Source organism: Melanerpes formicivorus, unplaced genomic scaffold (assembly GCF_026170545.1).
Source record: "Melanerpes formicivorus ecotype bairdi unplaced genomic scaffold, bMelFor1.0.p_v2 SCAF_73, whole genome shotgun sequence".
NCBI lineage: Eukaryota > Metazoa > Chordata > Aves > Piciformes > Picidae > Melanerpes > Melanerpes formicivorus.
This window is the reverse complement of record NW_027142425.1, coordinates 2639774-2662538: the sequence shown is the minus strand read 5'-3', so window position 1 is coordinate 2662538 and position 22765 is coordinate 2639774. Positions and strand designations below refer to the sequence as shown.

The 22765-nt window shown below is 56.1% G+C and overlaps 1 protein-coding gene across 3 annotated transcripts in view; it reads left to right on the top strand.

Moving 5' to 3' along the window:
- PLS3 (plastin 3) overlaps positions 1-22765 on the top strand; it is a 104842-nt gene that overhangs the window by 48218 nt on the left and 33859 nt on the right. For all 3 annotated transcript variants that reach the window (XM_068163640.1, XM_068163642.1, XM_068163641.1), the window contains exon 2: positions 11932-12018. In XM_068163640.1, coding sequence (XP_068019741.1) covers positions 11952-12018 — 67 coding nt within the window. In that variant the 5' untranslated portion in view covers positions 11932-11951. The remainder of the gene's footprint in view (positions 1-11931; positions 12019-22765) is intronic.

The window sequence follows — 22765 nt, the reverse complement described above, 5'->3', positions numbered from 1 at the left end:
CCCCACTTCTAGTTTTGCTCCATTCCCCCCAGTCCTGTCACTCCCTGACACTCCCAGAAGTCCCTCCCCAGCTTTCCTATAGCCCCCTGCAGATACTGGAAGGCCACAATTAGGTCACCTCAGAGCCTTCTCTTCTCCACCCTGCACAACCCCAACTCCCTCAGTCTGTCCTCACAGCAGAGCAGCTCCAGCCCTCTGCTCCTCCTCCTGGCCCTTCTCTGGACACCTTCCAGCACCTCCAGAGCCTTCCTGGCACAGAGGCTCCAGAACTGGCCCCAGAGCTCCAGCTGTGGTCTCAGCAGAGTGGAGCAGAGGGGCAGAATCCCCTCCCTGGCCCTGCTGGCCACACTTCTCTTGCTGCAGCCCAGGCTCTGCTTGGCTCTCTGGGCTGCAAGTGCTCACTGCTGGCTCCTCTTGAGCTTCTCCTCCCCCAGCACCCCCAAGGCCTTTTCCTCAGGGCTGCTCTCAAGCCAATCCCTGCCCAGCCTGTATCAGTGCCTGGGATTGCCCTGCCCCAGCTGCAGGACCTTGCCCTTGGCCTTGTTGAACCTCCTGAGGTTGTCCTGGGTCCAGCTCTGCAGCCTGCCCAGATGCCTCTGGATGGATCCTTCCCTCCAGCTGTCAGCAGCACCACACAGCTTGGTGCTGAGGCTGCCTCAATGCCACTCTCCAGGTCACCAACCAAGATGTTAACCAAGCCTGGTCCCAGCACTGATCCTGAGGGACTCCACTTGGCCATGGACCATTGACAGCCACTCTCTGGCTGTGGCCATCAAGCCAGTTCTGTACCCACTGAACGCTTCATCCATGGAAGCATCCTGCAGCAGCTTGGAGACCAGGATGTGGTGCTTGCAGCTGCCCAGTGTCCATGGAGGAGAGTTCCTGCAGTACCAGGAGGTCCCTGCAGCATCCCAGTCCCCTGGGCAGGGAAGCAGAGCAACCTCAGGCTTTAGCAGTCAGCAGGGACTTGCTCCCCTCCCTGCTTTGCCCTGGGCAGAGTGGCTGCCCTGGGCTGGCCCAGCAGCTCTGGAGCCTGCAGAGTCCTGCCAGGGTTAGACACAGGCCTTGGGGAGGGCTCTGTGTGGCAGTGGGGGAGCAGCCCCTGCAGGAGAGCAGGGTGGTGACCCACAGGTTCCGAGAGGAGCTGGGAGGGGTGAAGGGGGCAAGGGAAGCAGGGGGGTGTGGATGCCCACACCATTCTCTGATGCCCAGCCCTACCTGCAGAACAGGGAGGAAGAGGAGGATGGGGTGAGCCACAGGAAGCCTGAGGGCTGAATCCTACATCAGCTGAATCACAGAATGGTTTGGAAGGGAACTCAAAGCTCACCCAGTTCCAACCACCCTACCACGTGCAGGGACACCTCCCACCAGCTCAGGGCTTCATCCAGCCTGCCCTTCAACACCTCCAGGGAGGAGGCAGCCACAGCCTCCCTGGGCAACCTCTGCCAGTGTCTCCCCACCCTCACTGGAAAGAATTCCTTCCTCATCTCCAGTCTCAATCTCCTCTCTCCCAGCTCAAAGCCATTGGCCCTTATCCTGCCACTCCCAGCCCTTGTCCAAAGTCCCTCCCCAGCTCTCTTGGATCCTCTTCAGGGATTGGAAGGCAGCTCTGAGGTCTCCCTAGAGACTTCTCTTTTCCAGGCTGAACAGCCCCAACACTCTCTGCCTGTCCCACAGGGGAGGGTCTCCAGCCTCTGATCATCTTGGTGGCCTCCTGAACCTGCTCCAACAGTTGCATGTCCTCCTTATGCTGAGGGCCCCAGAATCACCTGGATTCTCACCAGCCTTCCCTCCAAGCTGTCCAGGTGGCTGTGGCAGTGCTGCAAGCCTGGGGTTGTGGCCCTGAGCTGCAGGAGCCTTGGGTGCCTGGCAGTGCCCTTCATAACTGCTGAAGCAAGCCTGAGGTGTGCTGGGGCAGCGGGCAGGGGGCTGTGGGTTTTGAAGTAGCTTTAATTAGCTAATGCTGACTGAGTTGGCTTCCTGTGTCTGGAGCCCTGCTCATGAGAAGGCAGCAAAACCACAGGTTCCTCTGGCAAGGGGAGTGCAGAGGGGGTGAGTCACTGCTCCAGGCTGGGCCTGCTGCGCTCTTGGGGTTTGTTTTTTTGGGTGGTGGTTGTTTAAATGGGATGGAAAAAAAAAGGAGATCTTAATTGCTTTGTGTTGACACTTCAGTGGGTCTCTGCATTGGCCTGCTGCAGCAAACAAGTGGCTGCTGTTAATCAGTCAGTTGTAGAGATCCTGGCAGAAGGCAGGGGCTGGAGGGGACAGGGTGGGCTGGCTCCTCACAAGCTGCCACTGAGCTGCTGGGAAAGCAAATTCTTCCATTTGAATCAGCAGCAAATTCCAGCTCTGTTTCTGTTGGAAGTGCTCAGAGTGGCTGTCAGGAAATATTTGGTTGCTGTGTGCTCTCAGGATCCAATGAATCCTCCAGCTCCCAAGGAGATGTGCCAGTGCCTGAATGCTCCTTTCCTTTGCCCCCCTATTTTTTCCAGCCATCCCTGTGCAGGATGCAGCTCCTCCTCTTGGGAAACAGCCCTGCGGACTTTTTTTGTGTCTGTTGTTCTTTTTCCTCTGGGCTTGAGTGCTTTTCAGTTTCCACCTCGGCAGCTCATGCACCCAAGTGACCTGGGTGTCTTGTGTCACTTGTGCTGGAAGCACTAAGTGCTGCCATCAGTGGCATCCCTCCCCATGACAGCCCCCAGTGCTGTGTCTCCAGGTGGCTTACAGCTGTTTAAACCACACTGGCTGGGGCAGCTCTCTGTGCCCTGCCTTGTACTGCAGTTCAGTCTGGAGAGCAAATAAACTAAGCCCTCACTCAGTTTAGAAGCTATAAAAGTTGTTTGCACAGAAACTTTATATACAGCCCCTCTCTGGGAAGGGAGCTGACATTTGCAGACCTGGGATGCACTCAAAGCAGCTCTGACCTGCTGCACAAAGCCTGCAGAGGACAGGAGTGCTGCAGATGACACCAAGCTGGGCAGCAGTTGTGACGTGCTCGAATGTAGGAAGGCTCTGCAGAAGGACAGCCTGAAGTCAAGGGCATGAGATTCAGCAAGCCAAGTGCCAGCTCACAACGACCCCATGAGTGCTCCAGGCTTGGGGCAGAGTGGCTGGAAACTGTCCAACCAGAGAAAGACCTGGAGGTGCTGGGTGACAGCAGCTGGAGGTGAGCCAGGGGGTGCCCAGGTGGGCAAGAAGGCCACCAGCAGCCTGGCCTGGAGCAGCAATGGTGTGGCCAGCAGGAGCAGGGCAGGGATTGTCCTTCAGTACTGGTGAGGCCACACCTTGAGTCCTGGGGCCCTCATGCCAAGAAGGACATTGAGGAGCTAGAGCAGGTTCAGAGAAGGGCAACCAAGCTGGGGAAGGGTCTGGAGAAGAGGGCTGGGGAGGAGCAGCTGAGGGAGCTGGGGGTGTTGAGTGTGGAGCAGAGGAGGCTGAGGGAGACCTCATTGCTCTCTACAGCTCCCTGAGAGGAGGCTGCAGTGAGGTGGGGATTGCTCCCTAGTCTCAGGGCATAGGAGAGGAAATGGCCTGAAGTTGCACCAGGGGAGGGTTAGGTTGGAGATGAGGAAAAATGTCTTTGGTGCAAGAGTGGTCAGGGATTGGCACAGGCTGCCCAGGGAGGTGGTGGAGTCCCCATGCCTGGAGGGGTTCCAGAAACCTGTGGCCATGGCACTTGGGGCCAGGGTTTAGTGGCCATGGTGGGGTTGGGTTGATGGTTGGACTGGATGACTTAGAGGGCTTTTCCAACCTTAATGATTCTGTGACTGTATAAATGGGCAGCATTATGCCAGCCACTCTCTCCTCTGGAGCAGCTTTTGTGTACCCACGTGTTATGGAGTGGCTTTGCTTTGTGTCCTGCAGGGTGGGAGGTGAAGGCAGGAGCAGTAGGGATCTGGAGTGGGACCTGCTTTCTTACAAACTCTATGTGCACTGTCTGATTGCCACCAGGCTGTAAAATAGGGGTGGGAACATTGGCTCCCTGCTGTCTCTCCTTTCACAGAATCACAGAATTAACCAGGTTGGAAAAGACCTTTGAGATCATTGAGTCCAACCTATCACCCAGCACCATCTGATCAACTCACCCCTCAACCATGGCACCAAATGCCTCATCCAGGCTCTTCCTAAACACCTCCAGGGATGGGGACTCCACCATCTCCCTGGGCAGCAGATTCCAATGGCCAATCTCTCTTGCTAGGAAGAATTTCTTGCTCACACCCAGCCCAAACCTTCCCTGGCACAGCTTGAGACTGTGTCACTGCTTGCCTGGGAGAAGAGACCAACCCCCACCTGGCTACAACCTCCCTTCAGGGAGTTGGAGAGAGCAAGAAGGTCTCCCCTGAGCCTCCTCTTCTCCAGGATAAGCAACCCCAGCTCCCTCAGCCTCTCCTCACAGGGCTGTGCTCCAGACCCCTCCCCAGCTTTGTTGCCCTTCTCTGGACACCTTCCAGCATCTCAACATCTTTCCTAACCTGAGGAGCCCAGAACTGGACACAGGACTCAAGGTGTGGCCTAAGCAGTGCTGAGTCCAGGGCACAATGACCTCCCTGCTCCTGCTGGCCACACTCTTCCTGATGCAGGCCAGGATGCCCTTGGCCTTCTTGGCTCCCTGGGCACACTGCTGGCTCCTGTTCAGCTGCTGTCCTCCACTATACCCAGGTCCCTCTCTGCCTGGCTGCTCTCAGCCACTCTGCCCCCAGCCTGTAGCGCTGCCTGGGGTTGTTGTGGCCAATGTGCAGAACCTGGTACTTTGGTATGTTTAATCTCCTGCCCTTGGACTCTGCCCATCTGCCCAGCCTGTCCAGGTCCCTCTGCAGAGCTCTTCTACCCTCTAACATCAACTCCCCCAGCTTGGTGTCATCTGCAAAGTTATTGATGATGGACTCAATCCCCTCCTCCAGATCATCAATCAAGATGAACAGGACCCCCCCTTGTTTCCCTCCCTTCCTCTGGACTGGGTTTCAAGCTGTGGGTTTGCCCCTGGCTGCCCTGGCCTGGCCTGGCAGGGGCAGTGGGGGTGGAGGTGCCGTGGCCAGGCGTGAGCAGCGGGGAGCTACGTTCCCCCAGGGCTTGGCGGGAGGCAGCTGACGTGTGCTCCCCCTGCCAGCCTGATAAAAGGGCTTTTCATGTCCCTGAAGACAAAGCCTCTTGTTTAAAAACACAACTGAATGAAAAACAGGATTCTGAATGCCCTCGACTCAGCTATTAAACACAAACAAACCCCACAACCCCCCCCAAAAACCTGGAAAGCTTCCCCAGCAGGCCCAGTGTGGCAGTGGTGGTCTCCTACCTCCCAGTGCAAAACAGCCCCACAGCCAACCCAAACCTCTGTAAAAGAGCTGTGAGAGCTTAGCAGTTCCTTGCCAACCTGGAACTTTGTGGCCCAGGAACCTTATCCTCTAGGAACACCTTCAGATGCTGGAAGGTTGCTCTGAGGTCTCCCTGGAGCCTTCTTTTCTCCAGGCTCAGCAGCCCCGCTTCTCCCAGCCTCTCCCCACAGGGAAGGTTCTGCAGCCCTCTGATCATCTTGGTGGCCTCTTCTGGACCCTCTCCAGCAGCTCCAGGTCCTTCTTGTGCTGGGAGTCCCAGAACTGGAGCAGGTAGGACTTCAGGTGTGGACCTGGGGGTGCTGATTGACAGCCACCTAAGCAAAGCCAGCAGTGTGCCCAGGGGGCCAAGAGGGCCAATGGCATCCTGGCCTGCATCAGGAACAGTGTGGCCAGCAGGAGCAGGGAGGTCATTCTGCCCCTGTACACTGCACTGGTTAGGCCACACCTTGAGTCCTGTGTCCAGTTCTGGGTTCCACAGTTTAGGAAGGACATTGAGACACTGGAAGGTGTCCAGAGAAGGGCAAGAAAGCTGGGGAAGGGGTCTGGAGCACAGCCCTGTGAGGAGAGGCTGAGGGAGCTGGGGTTGCTTAGCCTGGAGAAGAGGAGGCTCAGGGGAGACCTTTTTGCTCTCTCCAACTCCCTGAAGGGAGGTTGTAGCCAGGTGGGGGTTGGTCTCTTCTGGCAGGCACCCAGCAGCAGAACAAGAGGACACAGTCTCAAGCTGTGCCAGGGGATGTTTAGGCTGGAGGGGAGGAGAAAATTCTTCACCGAGAGAGTTATTCACCATTGGAATGTGCTGCCCAGGGAGGTGGTGGAGTCCCCATCCCTGGAGGTGTTCAAGAGGGGATTGGATGTGGCACTTGGTGCCATGGTCTAGTCATGAGGTCTCTGGTGACAGGTTGGACTTGATGATCTTTGAGGTCTCTTCCAGCCTTGGTGGTTCTGTGATTCTGGTGTCAGCAGAGCAGTGCTGGCAGCAGTGAGCTTCTGCAGCCAGGCTGGGACAGTGCCCTGCACACTGCAGCAGCAGTGGGGCCAAGAGCAATGCAAACATTTCAAAACCAACAGCATAAAAAACCCCAAACCAAAACCAACCCAAACCCTGATCAGATTTAGGAAGTCACATGCTGCTACAGATGTGGTAACCCAAAGGGCTGCAGTCTCCAAGCTCTGTTGGAAGCTGCTGGGGACGTCGTTGGTGGAAGGCTCTCAGGAAGCAGAACCACTGATGCACAAAGTGCAGCCCTCAGTGCAGCACCAGTGCAGTGCTCTGCAGTGCTTCCAGCATGCAGAAGCAGGACCACACCTTGCTGTGATGCCAAGCTGCAAGGGAGGTTGTGCTGAGATGGGGCTGGGTCTCTTCTCCCTCGGATCAGGTGAGAGGAGGAGAGGCAATGGCCTGAAGTTGTGCCAGGGGAGGGTTAGGGTGGAGATGAGGGAAAATGTCTCTGCTGCAAGAGTGGTCAGGGATTGGCACAGGCTGCCCTGGGAGGTGGTGGAGTCCCCATGCCTGGAGGTGTTCAAGAAACGTGTGGCCATGGCACTTGGGGCCATGGTGGTGTTGGGTTGCTGGTTGGACTGGGTGATCTTGGAGGGCTTTTCCAACCCAAACAATTCTATGACACTTTGAGGGAAAGAGCATGCAGAAAAGCTTAGCTGTGGTTTTCAGATTCCAACACCACAGGCAGGGAAGAAGACTATCAGTGGCACACAGGTGCCAGTGTAACCTTGTTCCATCCAACAGCAACACACTGCACATCCCCTTCCACCTTATCCAGAGGCTGCAATCGTGCCAGGGGAGACAGGTTGGACATTAAGAGCAATTCCTTTGGTGCAAGAGTGGTCAGGGATTGGCACAGGCTGCCCAGGGAGGTGGTGGAGTCCCCATCCCTGGAGGGGTTCAAGTGGCCATGGCACTTGGGGCCATGGTTTGCTGGCCGTGGTGGGGTTGGGTTGATGGTTGGACTGGATGGACCTTAAAGGTCTTTTCTAACCCAAAGAATTCTATGGTTTGCTGTTTTGTTCTAAGATGCTTTTCCCCTTCCCAAATAGCTGTCACAAAGTCAGGTGTCTGCTTTTTCTCTCTTGGTTTAAGTTCTTTCCTTCTCTTCTCATGCAGAGAAACAAAGCAAAAAGGAAGAAATGATTTGGGGGGGTGGCAAAAGGAAGGGTGGTGAAGCTGTTTTGTAGACTTCTGAATGAGCTGAACAGCACAGGGGCTGGAAGGGAGGTTTATTTTGAAGTGAAAACCCACAGACACAACTGCAGGGCACATCCACAGCTTGGTATTTCTCTAATGAAATCCCAACAGAGAAAGCTCTCAGCTCCTGCTGGTGCTTTGCTGCTTGTTTTGGTGTTAAGATGTTAAAGATAATCAGCAGAGAAGGGCAGAAAGCTGGGGAGGGGTTTGGAGCACAGCCCTGGGAGGAGAGGCTGAGGGAGCTGGGGTTGCTTAGCCTGGAGAAGAGGAGGCTCAGGGGAGACCTTGCCATCTACACCTACCTGAAGGGAGGTTGTAGCCAGGTGGGGGTTGGTCTCTTCTCCCAGGCAAGCAGCACCAGAACAAGAGGACACAGTCTGAAGCTGTGCCAGGGGAGGTTTAGGCTGAAGGTGAGGAAGAAATTCTTCCCAGCAAGAGAGATTGGCCATTGGGATGTGCTGCCCAGGGAGGTGGTGGAGTCACCAACCCTGGAGGTGTTTAGGAAGAGCCTGGATGAGGCCCTTGGTGCCATGGTTGAGTTGATCAGATGGTGCTGGGTGACAGGGTGGACTCAATGATCTCCAAGGTCTTTTCCAACCTGGTTCATTCTGTATTCAGCAGCAAAAGGAATTCTAATAAAGTGGTTAGCTAGTGATGCTTTTGGAGATGCCTTTTCGAGGGAAATCCTCATGGTTTGGAAATGAACTGGTGCAAATGAGGGGTTAGGAAGCAGAGAGAAGTTGTGTGGGAGGGCTGGCTGAGTTTTCAGTCTGCTGGCAGAGCCTGTCCTGCCTGGCAGCTCATGCCACCTCCCTGTGCAGTCAGAACTCTCCCTTCCTGAGAGTGTTCCCCAAGTGTTTCTGCCAGTTGTGAAATCTGCCACTTGTAGCATCACTGAACCTGCTCAGAGCTGACTTTCTTGCTGAGCAACTCCTTCATCCCCTGCAAATAACAGCCAGGCTTGGCTGCCACCGAGGCTTGGGCTGCTGGGGCACCTGTGGGGTGCTGCAGGGAAGGGGCTGCGCCAGGAGCTGGGTTCATAGGTTCATGGAGTGGTTTGGGTTGGAAGGGACCTTTAAAGATCATCCAGTTCCAACCACCCTGTCATGTGCAGGGACACCTCCCACCAGCCCAGCTTGCTCAAGGCCTCTGGGATAGGTCCCAGACCAGCAGCCTGGGCATCCCTCAGGATGGGCAGTGCTGCACCCAGGAGTTCCTGCAGCAGCAAAGGACCTGCATGGGAGCACTTCCTGGGGCAATCAGTCTTAGCTTACCAAAACAGTGCAAACTGCTGTGCTGCTTCCCTTTTTATTGGTGTTCTCTCTCAGTCTAATGCAGTTTTGCTGCAATTCCTGCCCCTGCCCCACTCTTGGCAGTACAAGCCTTGGCTGCCTTGCTGCTGGTGGCTTTTTGCTGCCTGTGAACCACATTCCCCTGTCTGCTGGCAGCTCTGCAGATGCTGGCAGGTGGGGTCTGATGTGCTTGCCTTCATGTCTCTGCAGTGATGCAACTTCTTGTTGACTTTCTGAGCTGCTGGCACCTGTCTGAGCTGCTTTCCCAGGCAGCCACACCTGCCCCTTTGCTCTCCTCTCCACTTTGCTCTCCTCTCCACTTTGCTCTCCTCTCCACCAGCTTCGTTTTCTTCCCAGACCTAGTGAAGTGCTTCAGAAAATGAATGCTTGCAGCTCCAGGCAAAGCTGGGTGCTTGTGAAGGCAGCCCAGAGCCTCAGACAAAAGAGGCTTTGCTAAGCAGAGCCCAGGCATTTGTGAAGCTGAGTCTCTTTTGCCTTGCTCAGCAAGCCAGCACCAGCCAGGATCCTGCCTTCAGACAGGCTGCGAACCTGCAGTCACCTCCCCTGCATGGAGCAGCAGAGGTTGGGGACTGAGCTGCTGGAGAGCAGTGAAGGGAAAAAGGACCTGGGGGGTCCTGGTGGATGGGAGGTTGGCCATGAGCCAGCAATGTGCTCTGGTGGCCAAGAAGGCCAAGGGCAGCCTGGGGTGGATCAGAAGGGCTGTGGTTAGCAGGTCAGAGAGGTTCTCCTGCCCCTCTGCTCTGCCCTGCTGAGGCCACAGCTGGAATATTGTGTCCAGCTCTGGGGCCCTCAGCTCAAGAAGGAGCTCAGGGAATTGCTGGAGAGAGTCCAGCACAGAGCCACAGAGCTGCTGCAGGCAGTGGAACATCTTCCTCAGGAGGAGAGCCTGAGGGAGCTGAGGGCTCTGGAGCTTGGAGAGGAGGAGCCTGAGGGTAACCTCCTTGCTGTTGCTAAAGCTGTGCAGGGTGAGTGGCCAGAGGCTGGAGCCAGGCTCTGCTGGGTGCTGCCCAATGCCAGCACAAGGGGCAGTGGTGGAAGCTGAGGCAGAGGAAGTGCCATGGGCACAGGAGGAAACATTTTGTCCCTGTGAGGGTGCCAGAGCCCTGGAGCAGGCTGCCCAGGGGGGTTGTGGAGTCTCCCTCTCAGGAGATATTCCAACCCCACCTGGCTGTGTTCCTGTGTGAGCTGATCTAGGTGACCCTGCTGTGGCAGGGGGTTGGACTGGATGAGCTCTGGAGGTCCCTTCCAGCCCCTCACATTCTGACTCTGTGCTTTTGCTTGCAGAGGAGGCAGCTGTGTCTGTTCCCACAGGCAGAGGAGGAACCTTTTGTTTTCTCATCTTCCAGCAACTGTAGCTGGAAAATGTTGGGATGTAAATCCCAATCTGAAGTTGCACTGAGCCTGTCCAGATTTAGAAAGACCTTGAGCTGGAGCTATCAGGGTCTGCTCCAATGTGCTTCTCAGTGCCTCCTGGTCTTTGTTTATGCCCAGGGATTGCTCTGTTTGCATTGTTCCCTTGAGTGCTGATCTCTCCCTTGTGTTGGCTGCAATCACAGAACGGTGAGGGTTGAAAGGAAGCTCTGGAGGTCATGGAGCCCAACCCCCCTGCCAAATGCCAACAGAGTCTCATCTCCAGATCTGACCCTGCAGTCACAAATGCCCTGGGAGAAAGGGATGTGGGCAGCCCTTTGCCATCTATATGGTGATTCCTCCTGCACAGACTGCTCAGGGGGAACCTGATCAGTACTTGGAAAGGAGGATTATAGCAGATGAGTGTAGGAGCTCTGTGCTTCATCTCCTCCTGCTTCTTAACCACCGAGCAGAGCTGATCAAATCAGCACTTCTGCATCCTTGGGGTGTGAGTGTAGCCAGTGCTGGCTGCTCTTCCTTGGCTGCTGGTGCTCCTGCTGTATCATAGTGTCATAGAATCAGTCAGGGTTGGAAGGGACCCCAAGGATCATCTAGTTCCAACCCCCCTGCCATGGGCAGGGACACCCCACACTAGATCAGGCTGCCCAGAGCCTCATCCAGCCTGGCCTTAAACACCTCCAGGGACAGGGCCCCAACCACCTCCCTGGACAACCCATTCCAGGGCTTCACCACTCTCATGGGGAAGAACTTCCTTCTCACCTCCAGCCTCAATCTCCACACCTCCAGCTTCATTCCATTCCCCCTAGTCCTATCACTCCCTGAGATCCTGAGCAGTCCCTCCCCAGCCTTCCTGGAGCCCTCTTCAGATCCTGGAAGGCCACAATGAGGTCACCTGGGAGCCTTCTCTTCTCCAGACTGCACAACCCCAACTCTCTCAGTCTGTCCTCACAGCAGAGCAGCTCCAGCCCTCTGCTCATCCTCATGGCCCTTCTCTGGACACCTTCCAGCCCCTCCAGATCCTTCCTGGCACAGAGGTTCCAGAACTGGACCCAGAGCTCCAGCTGTGGTCTCAGCAGAGTGGAGCAGAGGGGCAGAATCCCCTCCCTGGCCCTGCTGGCCACACTTCTCTTGCTGCAGCCCAGGCTCTGCTTGGCTCTCTGGGCTGCAAGAGATCATCCAGTACAACCCCTGCCATGGGCAGGGACACCTCCCACCAGCCCAGCTTGCTCAAGGCCTCATTCAGCCTGAATCTCCCCACTTCTAGTTTTGCCTCATCCCTCCAGTCCTATCATACCCTGACACCCTAAAAGGTCCCTCCCCAGCTTTCCTGTAGCCCCTTTCAGATCCTGGAAGGCCACAGGCAGGTCTCCCTGGAGCCTTCTCTTCACTGCACAACTGCAATCTCAGCCTCTGGAGATCAGAGCTTTTCAGCCCTGCGTAGCACAGACTGGGTAGCAGCAGGCCCATGAATGTGCCCAGAAGCTCATTGCCCATAAAACAAATAGCCAGGGGTAAATATTAACAAGGCTAATGGCCTTTTGGACTTGCTAAGGAGGGCATTCCCCATCTCCTGAGCTTCACACAGCTGGTTTCTGAGTGGAAAGATAAACGTGACTGCAGGAGCTGCAGTGACCTTGGTGCTGATTGTTGCTGTGCTGCCCTTCAGAGCTGGATGACAGCCTGGTTTCACTCAGTGTCCCTTTCTCTCCCCTTTTAGATCCTCCCTAACTTCATGAGATGGCCAACACCACGCAGATCTCCAAAGATGAGCTGGAGGAGCTCAAGGAGGCCTTTGCCAAAGTGGGTAAGTCCCAGCCAGGAGCGCTGCTGTCTGCTGTGCCTTTGCCAGGGCTTCAGCCCAGCCCTGCCAGCAGGCTGTGGGCAGTCTGCTGCCTTTGTGGTCTCCTCTGTGCCAGGGAGTGCCTTGGCAGCCTTCTTGCTTCTGGCTCCTCACTTCAAGGCCAGGAGCACAAAGGGAGGGATGCTGCCAGTCTGGCTGCCACTGAGCCTTGCCCCCTTGCTCCAGGGTGGGCTTTGGTGACTCCTGAGGGCAGAAGAAGTATCACAGAATCATGGAATCATAGAATCAATGAGGTTGGAAAAGATCATCAAGTCCAACCTATTACCTAATGCCTAACACCTCCTGACAACTAAACCATGGCTCCAAGTGCCACATCCAAGCCTTTTGTGAACACCTCCAGTGCTGGTGACTCCACCACCTCCCTGGGCAGCACATCCACTGGAGGTGTTCAGGAGGAGACTTGATAGGGTGCTTGGTGCTATGGGTTAGTTGATTAGGTGGTGTTGGATGATAGGTTGGACAGGATGATCGTGAAGGTCTCTTCCAACCTGGTTTATTCTATTCTATTCCAGTGGCCAATCTCTCTTGCTGGGGAGAGCTTTCTCCTCACCTCCAGCCTAAACCTCCCTTGGCACAGCTTGAGACTGTGTCCTCTTGTTCTGGTGCTGGGTGCCTGGGAGAAGAGACCAACCCCCACCAGGCTACAACCTCCCTTCAGGGAGTTGGAGAGAGCAAGAAGGTCTCCCCTGAGCCTCCTCTTCTCCAGGCTAAGCAACCCCAGCTCCCTCAGCCTCTCCTCACAGGGCTGTGCTCCAGACCCCTCCCAGCCTGGTTGCCCTTCTCTGGACACCTTCCAGCATCTCAACATCTTTCCTATACTGAGGAGCCCAGAGCTGGACACAGGACTCAAGGTGTGGCCTCAGCAGTGCTGAGCACAGGGCAGAATGACTTCCCTGCTCCTGCTGGCCACACTGTTCCTGATGCAGGCCAGGATGCCATTGGCCTTCTTGCCCCCCAGGGCACACTGCTGGCTCCTGTTCAGCTGCTGTCAACCAATTCCCCCCAGGTCCCTCTCTGCCTGGCTGCTCTCAGCCACTCTGCCCCCAGCCTGTAGCTCTCCATGGGGTTGCTGTGGCCAAAGTGCAGCACCTGGCACTTGGACTTGTTCCCTGCCATCCTGTTGGACTCTGTCTATCTGTCCTGCCTGGCAAGATCCCTCTGGAAAGCCACAACAGGTACTGCATTCCTTTGGCCCAGGCAGCACTTCAGGGCTTGCCCAGTGCTTGGGTTTGATGCTGTAGGTTTGGGCTGAGCCACGAGGATGGTAAGTGGAGCTGCTGCCTTTCTGGTTTGTGCAGGTGCATCTGAGGCACTCTGCCTGGTGAGCTGGGAGGCAAAGCCTAATGAGTGTCTCTTTACCTGGCCATTAGGGAACAACTTGTGGTCACAATCCAAAGCTTTGTGGCTGCCTTGCATGTGCATTGCCCTCTGGTGGCTCTTTGTCTTCTCTGGTTCTTACCTCCCTAACAGACAGTTGGGTGCTGAGGGGTTGCACAGCCCAAGTTGCTCCACCTGCCTTCCTGCTTTGGCAAACCCTGCCCTGGCATTGCAGAAGTCTCCTGCCCTGGCATTGCAGAGGTCTCTTTCTCTGGCATTGCAGGGGTCTCCTGCCCTGGCATTGCAGAGGTCTCCTGCCCTGGCATTGCAGGGGTCTCCTGCCCTGGGACTGCAGAGGTCTCTTGCCCTGACATTGCAGAGGTCTCCTGCCCTGGCACTGCAGAGGTCTCTTGCCCTGGCATTGCAGGGGTCTCCTGCCCTGGCATTGCAGAGGTCTCTTGCCCTGGCATTGCAGAGGTCTCTTGCCCTGGCATTGCAGGGGTCTCCTGCCCTGGCATTGCAGAGGTCTCCTGCCCTGGCATTGCAGAGGGCTCCTGCCCTGGCATTGCAGAGGTCTCTTGCCCTGGCATTGCAGAGGGCTCCTGCCCTGGCATTGCAGAGGTCTCTTGCCCTGGCATTGCAGAGGGCTCCTGCCCTGGCATTGCAGAGGTCTCTTGCCCTGGCATTGCAGAGGGCTCCTGCACTGGCATTGCAGAGGTCTCTTGCCCTGGCATTGCAGAGGTCTCTTGCCCCTGGCATTGCACTGGGCTGCTGCCCTGGCACTGCAGAGGTCTCTTGCCCTGGCATTGCAGAGGGCTCTTGCCCCTGGCATTGCACTGGGCTGCTGCCCTGGCACTGCAGGGGTCTCTTGCCCTGGCATTGCAGAGGTTTCTTGGCAGGCTGCTGCAGGAAGCTGCACTGGGCAGAAACCTGACATCATGGGGGAAATAGTTTTGTGCTGATTGAGTTTCTTGATCTGGCTTACAGGAGGATGAGAGGAAAGCCAGGGAGGGGTGGGATGGGAGGTGGACCTCAGCAGTGTGGACTGAGGTCAGTGTGCGCAGCTGAGGAGCCACACCCAGGACTGGCACAGGCCAGGGGCGAGTTGCACAAGTGATGAGAGGCAGTGCTTTGTTCTCTGAAGTGGACATCTTTGCTTCAGCACTGGTTATCAGCACAGGCTGGTCACTGCCTCCCCTCTGTCTGGGCTGAGCTGCCCTCTGGAGCAAGGTGGCTCTGAGAACTCTTAGGGCAGGTTCAGTTTGCAGTCTATGGAGGGAAGCAGGAATTTCAGAGACAGCTGATTGCCAAGGAGCAGTGCGCCCTGCTGGGAGGTGCTTCAAGCTGCATTTCAGGCAGTCCCCTCTCCCTCTTCCCAAGACTCTTCCAGCAGGTGGATGGGAGCTGCTGCAGAAGGAGATGGAGTAGAGTAGAGTAGAGTAGAGTAGAGTAGAGTAGAGTAGAGTAGAGTAGAGTAGAGTAGGATAGAATAGAATAGACCAGGTTGGAAGAGACCTCAGAGATCATGAAGCCCAACCTATCAGCCAGCACCATCTGATCAACTCAACCATGGCACCAAGTGCCTCATCCAGGCTCTTCCTAAACACCTTCAGTGATGGTGACTCCACCACCTCCCTGGGCAGCACATTCCAATGGCCAGTCTCTCTTGCTGGGAAGAATTTCTTCCTCACCTCCAGCCTAAACCTCCCCTGGCACAGCTTGAGACTGTGTCCTCTTGTTCTGGTGCTGGGTGCCTGGGAGAAGAGACCAACCCCCACTTGGCTACAACCTCCCTGCAGGGAGTTGGAGAGAGCAAGAAGGTCTCCCCTGAGCCTCCTCTTCTCCAGGCTAAGCAACCCCAGCTCCCTCAGCCTCTCCTCACAGGGCTGTGCTCCAGACCCCTCCCCAGCTTTCTTGCCCTTCTCTGGACACCTTCCAGCAACTCAACATCTTTCCTAACCTGAGGAGCCCAGAACTGGACACAGGACTCAAGGTGTGGCCTCAGCAGTGCTGAGCACAGGGCACAATGACTTCCCTGCTCCTGCTGGCCACACTCTTCCTGATGCAGGCCAGGATGCCCTTGGCCTTCTTGGCCCCCTGGGCACACTGCAGGCTCCTGTTCAGCTGCTGTCCACCAGTACCCCCAGGTCCCTCTCTGCCTGGCTGCTCTCAGCCACTCTGACCCCAGCCTGTAGCACTGCCTGGGGTTGCTGTGGCCGAAGTGCAGAACCTGGCATCATCTTTCTTGCTGCCTAATCTGCCTCTGAGTGCCAGCCTTAATAAATCTGGGGGGTAGGAAGCCCATTCTGTCCTTGGATACACTTAAAATTGTTAACTTGGATGGAATGTGTCATTAGTGTGTGTGGAAATTATTGAGATGAGCTTGGCTGGCAGCCCTTGCCCTGGAAACATGGAGAGACCCAAGTCAGGTCTTGCTTTGTGGCAGGAAACCAGCTCGACCTGCTCAGGGGGTGGGTCCTGCCTTGGTGTTCAGTGATAAAAGCAGTGTCAAAAGTTGGCTGTTAGCTGAGCAATGTGATCTGGACACCCCCAGAAGAGAGGTGAGATGTGCTGGTCCTCCTCAGCTCCCTTCTGTTTTGGGTGCTTTAGGCATGGTACAGCCCCCAGGCCTTGCTGTGGGGTGTGCCTGTCAGGAGTGTCTCTAAGAGCAGAGTCCTGCACCTGGGCAGGAAGAACAACCTGCAGCAGCACAGGCTGGGAGGGGATCTGCTGGAGAGCAGCCCCCTGGAGAAGGACCTGGGAGTGCTGCTGGACAGGAAGCTCTGCATGGGACAGCAATGTGCCCTGGGGGCCAAGAAGGCCAAGGGGGTCCTGGGGGGCATTCAGAGGAGTGTGGCCAGCAGAGCCAGGGAGGTTCTCCTCCCCCTCTGCTCTGCCCTGCTGAGACCTCACCTGGAGAATTGCATCCAGGTCTGGGCTCCCCAGTTCAGGAGGGACTGGAGAGAGTCCAAGGGAGGGCTAGAAGGATGCTGAAGGGACTGCAGCACTGCCTGGGGAGGAGAGGCTGAGAGCCCTGGGGCTGTTTAGTCTGGAGAGGAGAAGACTGAGAGTGATCTGATCAATGTCTATCAATAGCTGAGGGGTGAGGGTCAAGAGGTAGGGGACAGGCTCTGCTCACTTGCTCAAGGAGCAATGGATGGAAACTCCAGCACAGGAGGTTCCACTTCAACAGGAGGAGGAACTTCTTGCCTGTGAGTGTCCCAGAGCCCTTGAGCAGGCTGCCCAGAGAGGTTGTGGAGCCTCCTTCTCTGGAGCCTTTCCAGCCCCATCTGGATGTGTTCCTGTGTGACCTGTGCTGGATTCTATGCTCCTGCTCTGGCAGGGGGGTTGGACTTGATGATCTTTGGAGGTCCCTTCCAACCCCTGTGTGTTTCACCAACTGGACCAGATTGAGAGATCTGGGGGGTGTTGGAAGGCAGTGAGATGAGTCACTGTGGGATGTGTTACTGCAAGGTGTTGCTGTGCACTCTCTTACTCTTGGCCCTCCTGGACAATTGAAGATAAGCTGCCCAGAAAGGCTGTGGAGTCTCCATCTCTGGAGGCATTCAAAACCCACCTGGATGTGTTCCTGTGTGATTCACTCAGGGGGAGTGGAGTTGGTGATCTTCAAGAGGTCCCACACCATTGTGTGACTCTGGGAGAAACCATGGGCTAAAGGCTGCTGCAGTTGAGACAAGCAGCTCCCAGCATCCTCTGGCCAGGTATTTGTACTGGAAATGATCCATGTGGTAAATAGCAGTGGGGAAAAAAGCATTTTGACTTCTGGAAAAAAGTAATTAAGAGGGGCATGAGGACCATCTAGGCCTTGAAGGACCTGCAGGGTAATGGGGGAAGAGCAAGTTGCTCTGGTGCCCCCAGAAAGACACTGAACTGCTGGAGCAGGTCCAGAGGAGGCCACAAGGCTGGAGAAGCTCCCCTGTGGGGCCAGGCTGGGAGAGTTGGGGCTCTTCAGCCTGGAGAAGGCTCTGGGGAGACCTTAGAGCAGCCTTCCAGGACCTGAAGGGGCTCCAGAGGAGCTGGGGAGGGACTTTTGACACAGGCTGGGAGTGGCAGGATGAGCGACAATGGCTTTGAGCTGGGAGAGGGGAGACTGAGCCTGGAGATGAGGAAGAAATTCTTTGCAGTGAGGGTGGTGAGACTCTGGCACAGGTTGTCCAGGGAGGTATTCAAGGCCAGGCTGAATGAGGCCTTGAGCAATGTGGGCTAGTGGGAGGTGTCCCTATGGCAGGAGGGTTGGAGCTGGATGGTCTTGAAGATCCTTTCCAGCCCATGCCATGCAGTGGTCCTCTGCACTCTCAGCTGGCTTCTGAGCCTGCTCTGCAGAGCGGTGTGTGGGTACCACCAACGAGTGGCCCTTGCTAGGGGAGGCAGGGCAGAACAGAATCTGCAGCCTTGCTCTGTTTGTTTGCCCTCTCCTGGCTCCACTAGCAGAGATAAGCATCTCCTCCTCCTGGAAACACCAAGTACTTCAAAGCTGAACACTTTGTTCCCTGCTGCTGCTGCTGCTGCTGCTGCAAGGTGGGGAACAATGCCCTGAGCCTTACGGGGCTCTGTGATCCTGCTGGAGTGTGTCCTGCTCAGCCTTTCTCCTTAAAAGGCAACGTGTGGCTGACTTTCCCCCTCACATCCTGTTATTTCAGCTATTTTAAGGGCTGGTCTGGAGGCAGCTGAGCCAGAGCTGGGAACAGCTCTGGGCTTTGGGTTGCTGCAGCAGCAGCAGCAGCAGCAGCTGGGCAGGAGGTGGTGGCGGCGTGGCGCTGCAGTGGCCTTGCCCGCCTGTGGTACCCTGGCAGGCATGCATCCTGCAGTAGAAACAGGAAACTGCTTGGTGTGCTGTAGTTTCCTCTCCACCAGGCAGACTGCCATGAAGCCAGGCTGGAGCACTCCTGCTTAAAACCATTTGCACTTTCTTCCATTAGTAATTCCGGGAGGAGCGCCGGAGGGTTTGGGTCGGGCCAGCCTCTGCTCCAGCAGCCTCTGCAGCTGCTGAGCACCCTGGCAGGCTGTGGGAGCCAGGGGGGTGGCACCACCTCTTGTCTGAGGGCTGGGGCTGGGTGCAGGACATCTAGCAAGGTCCATGGCTAAGTGTAGACCCTCAGGGATCAGTGCTGAGACCAGTCTTCTTTAACAACTTTGCTGGAGTTAGAGAGACTGGGACCAGGCTTGTTTAACATCTTGGTGGGTGCCATGGACAGTGGCATTGAGGCATGCTCAGCACCAAGCTGTGTGCTGGGCCAGCCCAGGGCAGCCACTCTGCCCAGGGCAAAGCAGGGAGGGGAGCAAGTCCCTGCTGACTGCTAAAGCCTGAGGTTGCTCTGCTTCCCTGCCCAGGGGACTGGGATGCTGCAGGGACCTCCTGATACTGCAGCAACTCTCCTCCATGGACACTGAGCAGCTGCAAGCACCACATCCTGGTCTCCAAGCTGGTGCAGGATGCTTCCATGGATGAAGCATTCAGTGGGTACAGAACTGGCTTGATGGCCACAGCCAGAGAGTGGCTGTCAATGGTCCATGGCCAAGTGGAGTCCCTCAGGATCAGTGCTGGGACCAGGCTTGGTTAACATCTTGGTTGGTGACCTGGAGAGTGGCATTGAGGCAGCCTCAGCACCAAGCTGTGTGGTGCTGCTGACAGCTGGAGGGAAGGATCCATCCAGAGGCATCTGGGCAGGCTGCAGAGCTGGACCCAGGACAACCTCAGGAGGTTCAACATGACCAAGGGCAAGGTCCTGCAGCTGGGGCAGGGCAATCCCAGGCACTGATACAGGCTGGGCAGGGACTGGCTGGAGAGCAGCCCTGAGGAAAAGGCCTTGGGGGTGCTGGGGGAGGAGAAGCTCAAGAGGAGCCAGCAGTGAGCACTTGCAGCCCAGAGAGCCAAGCAGAGCCTGGGCTGCAGCAAGAGAAATGTAGCCAGCAGGGCCAGGGAGGGGATTCTGCCCCTCTGCTCCACTCTGCTGAGACCACAGCTGGAGCTCTGGGGCCAGTTCTGGAGCCTCTGTGCCAGGAAGGCTCTGGAGGTGCTGGAAGGTGTCCAGAGCAGGGCCAGGAGGATGAGCAGAGGGCTGGAGCTGCTCTGCTGTGAGGACAGACTGAGGGAGTTGGGGTTGTGCAGGCTGGAGAAGAGAAGGCTCCTAGGTGACCTCATTGTGGCCTTCCAGTATCTGAAGGGGGCTACAGGAAGGCTGGGGAGGGACTGCTCAGGATCTCAGGTAGTTATAGGACTACCTATCACTCCTCATCCAGCCTGGCCTTGAACACCTCCAGGGAGGGACATCCACAACCTCCCTGGGCAACCTGTTCCAGTGTCTCCCCAGTGATAGGCTGAGGCCAGTCACATCCTGGGCTGCATGAAAAGCAGCATGGCCAGGAGATGGAGAGAGGTAATTCTGCCTCTCTGCTCTGGTGAGACCTCACCTGGAGTGCTACATCCAGCCCAGCAAGGACAGGGACCTGATGGAGAGGGTCCAGAGGAGGTCATGAAGATGCTCAGGGGGTTGGAGCAGCTCTGCTATGAGAACAGGCTGAGGGAGCTGGGGGTGTTCAGCCTGGAGAAGACAAGGCTCCAGGGAGACATTAGAGCAGCCTTCCAATAGCTGAAGGGGCTCCAGGAGAGCTGGGGAGGGACTGTTTGCAGACACCTGAAGGGACAGGATGAGAGACACTGAATAGAATAGAATAGAATAGAATAGAATAGAATAGAATAGAATAGAATAGAATAGACCAGACCAGACCAGACCAGACCAGACCAGGTTGGAAGAGAACTTCAAGATCATCGAGTCCAACCTATCATCCAACACCACCCAACCAACTAACCCATGGCACCAAGCACCCTATCAAGTCTCCTCCTGAACACCTCCAGGGATGGTGACTCCCTGGGCAGCACATTCCAATGGGCAATCACTCTCTCTGTGTAGAACTTCTTCCTCACCTCCAGCCTAAACCTCCCCTGGTGCAGCCTGAGACTGTGTCCTCTTGTTCTGGTGCTGGGTGCCTGGGAGAAGAGACCAACCTCTGCCTGTCAAGCAGATTCAGATAGGATGTTAGGAACAAATTCTTTACTATGAGGGTGGTGGAAGACTGGAACAGGTTGCCCAGGGAGGTGGTTGAGGACGCATCCCTGGAGATATTCAAGGTCAGGCTTGGTGGGGATCTGAGCAACCTGATGTTGTTAAGGATCTGATCCAGTATCTGCAGGGGGCTCCAGGAAAGCTGGGGAGGGACTTTTGAGGGTGTCAGGGAGGGATAGGACTGGGGGGGATGGAGCAGAAATAGAAATGGATAGATTGAGATTGGATGTGAGGAAGAAGTTGTTGCCCATGAGGGTGGTGAGAGCCTGGCACAGGCTGCCCAGGGAGGTGGTGGAAGCCTCCTGCCTGGAGGTGTTTGCAGCCAGGCTGGCTGTGGCTGTGAGCAACCTGCTGTAGTGTGAGGTGTCCCTGGCCATGGCAGGGGGGCTGGAACTGGCTGATCCTTGAGGTCCCTTCCAACCCTGACAGTTCTGTGATTCTAGGGATGTACTTGCTGACTGCAGGGGGGGAGGGAGGGTTGGACTGGATGAGCATTGGAGGTCCCTTCCAACCCAAACTGTGCTGTGATTCTGTCTTGTGGGGAAATGGTTTGCTGGTGACATCTCAAGCTGGGGTGTGAAATGAAACTTGCCTTGGTGTTTTTCCTATTAGTCCCCTGAAACTGATGCTGTTCTGTAGTTTGAGAGCTAGGAACTGGCTGGGGGGGAGGGGGGAGTTCAGGGTTGCTCTGTGTGGCTTTGGATGTTTGCCCCTGTGCATTTGAAATTCACTGTCTTGCCAGCTTTTAGAAACCAGTTTTAAGATCCCACAGTGGGTCTGGGAAAGGAGAAAGGCTGAAGTGGTGCTGTGGCCTTGCTGTCTGCTGCTGGAGCATTGCTGTGAAAGCCCAACCTAAAAGCCACCCCCACAGATACCTTGCTGAAAGTGAATTGGCTTTGTAGATTTGTTAAAAACAATGATCAAATAATGGTCTTTAGAGCTAGCCTGATGGTTTTCCTCTTACTCTTCAAGGTGTCTCCCTTTAAACATCATTTCTGGCCCCAGTGGCTCTGGTGTGGGATTCCCTCTTGGACACCACCAAATAACTGAGGCTGGCATCACACAGCCTGGGCAGTGTGAGCAGCAGGAGCTGTTGCTTGAGGTGGAATTCAGCTCTTTGGCCTTAGGGGAGAGGCTGCTGCTTTATAAACAACAAAGGAATTCTCAGCAGGTTTGCTGATGACACCAAGCTGTGTGGTGCAGCAGACAGGCTGGAGGGAAGGGATCCATCCAGAGGGACCTGGGCAGGCTGGAGAGGTGGGCACAAGCCAACCTCAGGAGGTTCAACAAGAGCAAGGGCAGGGTCCTGCAGCTGGGTCGAGGCAATCCCAGGCACAAATCCAGGCTGGGCAGGGACTGGCTGGAAAGCAGCCCTGAGGAGAGAGACTTGGGGGTGCTGGGGGAGGAGAAGCTCACCAGGAGCTCTCAGTGTGCACTTGCAGCCCAGAAAGCCAACCAGAGCCTGGGCTGCATCAGGAGAAGTGTGGCCAGCAGGGCAAGGGAGGTGATTCTCCCCCTCTGCTCAGCTCTGCTGAGACCCCACCTGGAGTACTGCCTCCAGTTCTGGAGCCCCTATTGCAAGAGGGATGTGGAGGTGCTGGAAGGTGTCCAGAGCAGGGCCAGGAGGATGAGCAGAGGGCTGGAGCACCTCTCCTGTGAGGACAGACTGAAGGAGTTGGGGCTGTTCAGTCTGCAGAAGAGAAGGCTCCCAGGTGACCTCATTGTGGCCTTCCAGTATCTGAAGGGGGCTACAGGAGGGCTGGGGAGGGACTGCTCAGGATCTCAGGTAGTGATAGGACTAGGGGGAATGGAATGAAGCTGGAGGTGGGGAGATTGAGGCTGGAGGTGAGGAGGAAGTTCTTCCCCATGAGAGTGGTGAAGCCCTGGAATGGGTTGTCCAGGGAGGTGGTTGAGGCCCTGTCCCTGGAGGTGTTTAAGCCCAGGTTGGATGAGGCTGTGGCCAGGCTGATGTAGTGTGGGGTGTCCCTGCCCATGGCAGGGGGGCTGGAACTAGATGATCCTTGTGGTCCCTTCCAACCCTGACTGATACTATGATACTATGATATGGACAGAAAGGTTGCTGAGTGAGGCCAGGCAGGGCTGGGTGCCCTGCAGCACTGTGCTTTTGGTGGTGAGCTGCACTCAGCCATGCACCATCCCAGCACCTCTGGAGGTGGGGGAGAGGGTCACAAAGCTGCTTAAATGCAGAGATTGCTCTTGTTTAGTCTTAAAGGGCTAGGCTGATGTCTTCAGTACAAGCACTGTGTCAAAATGGGAGAGCCTGTAGC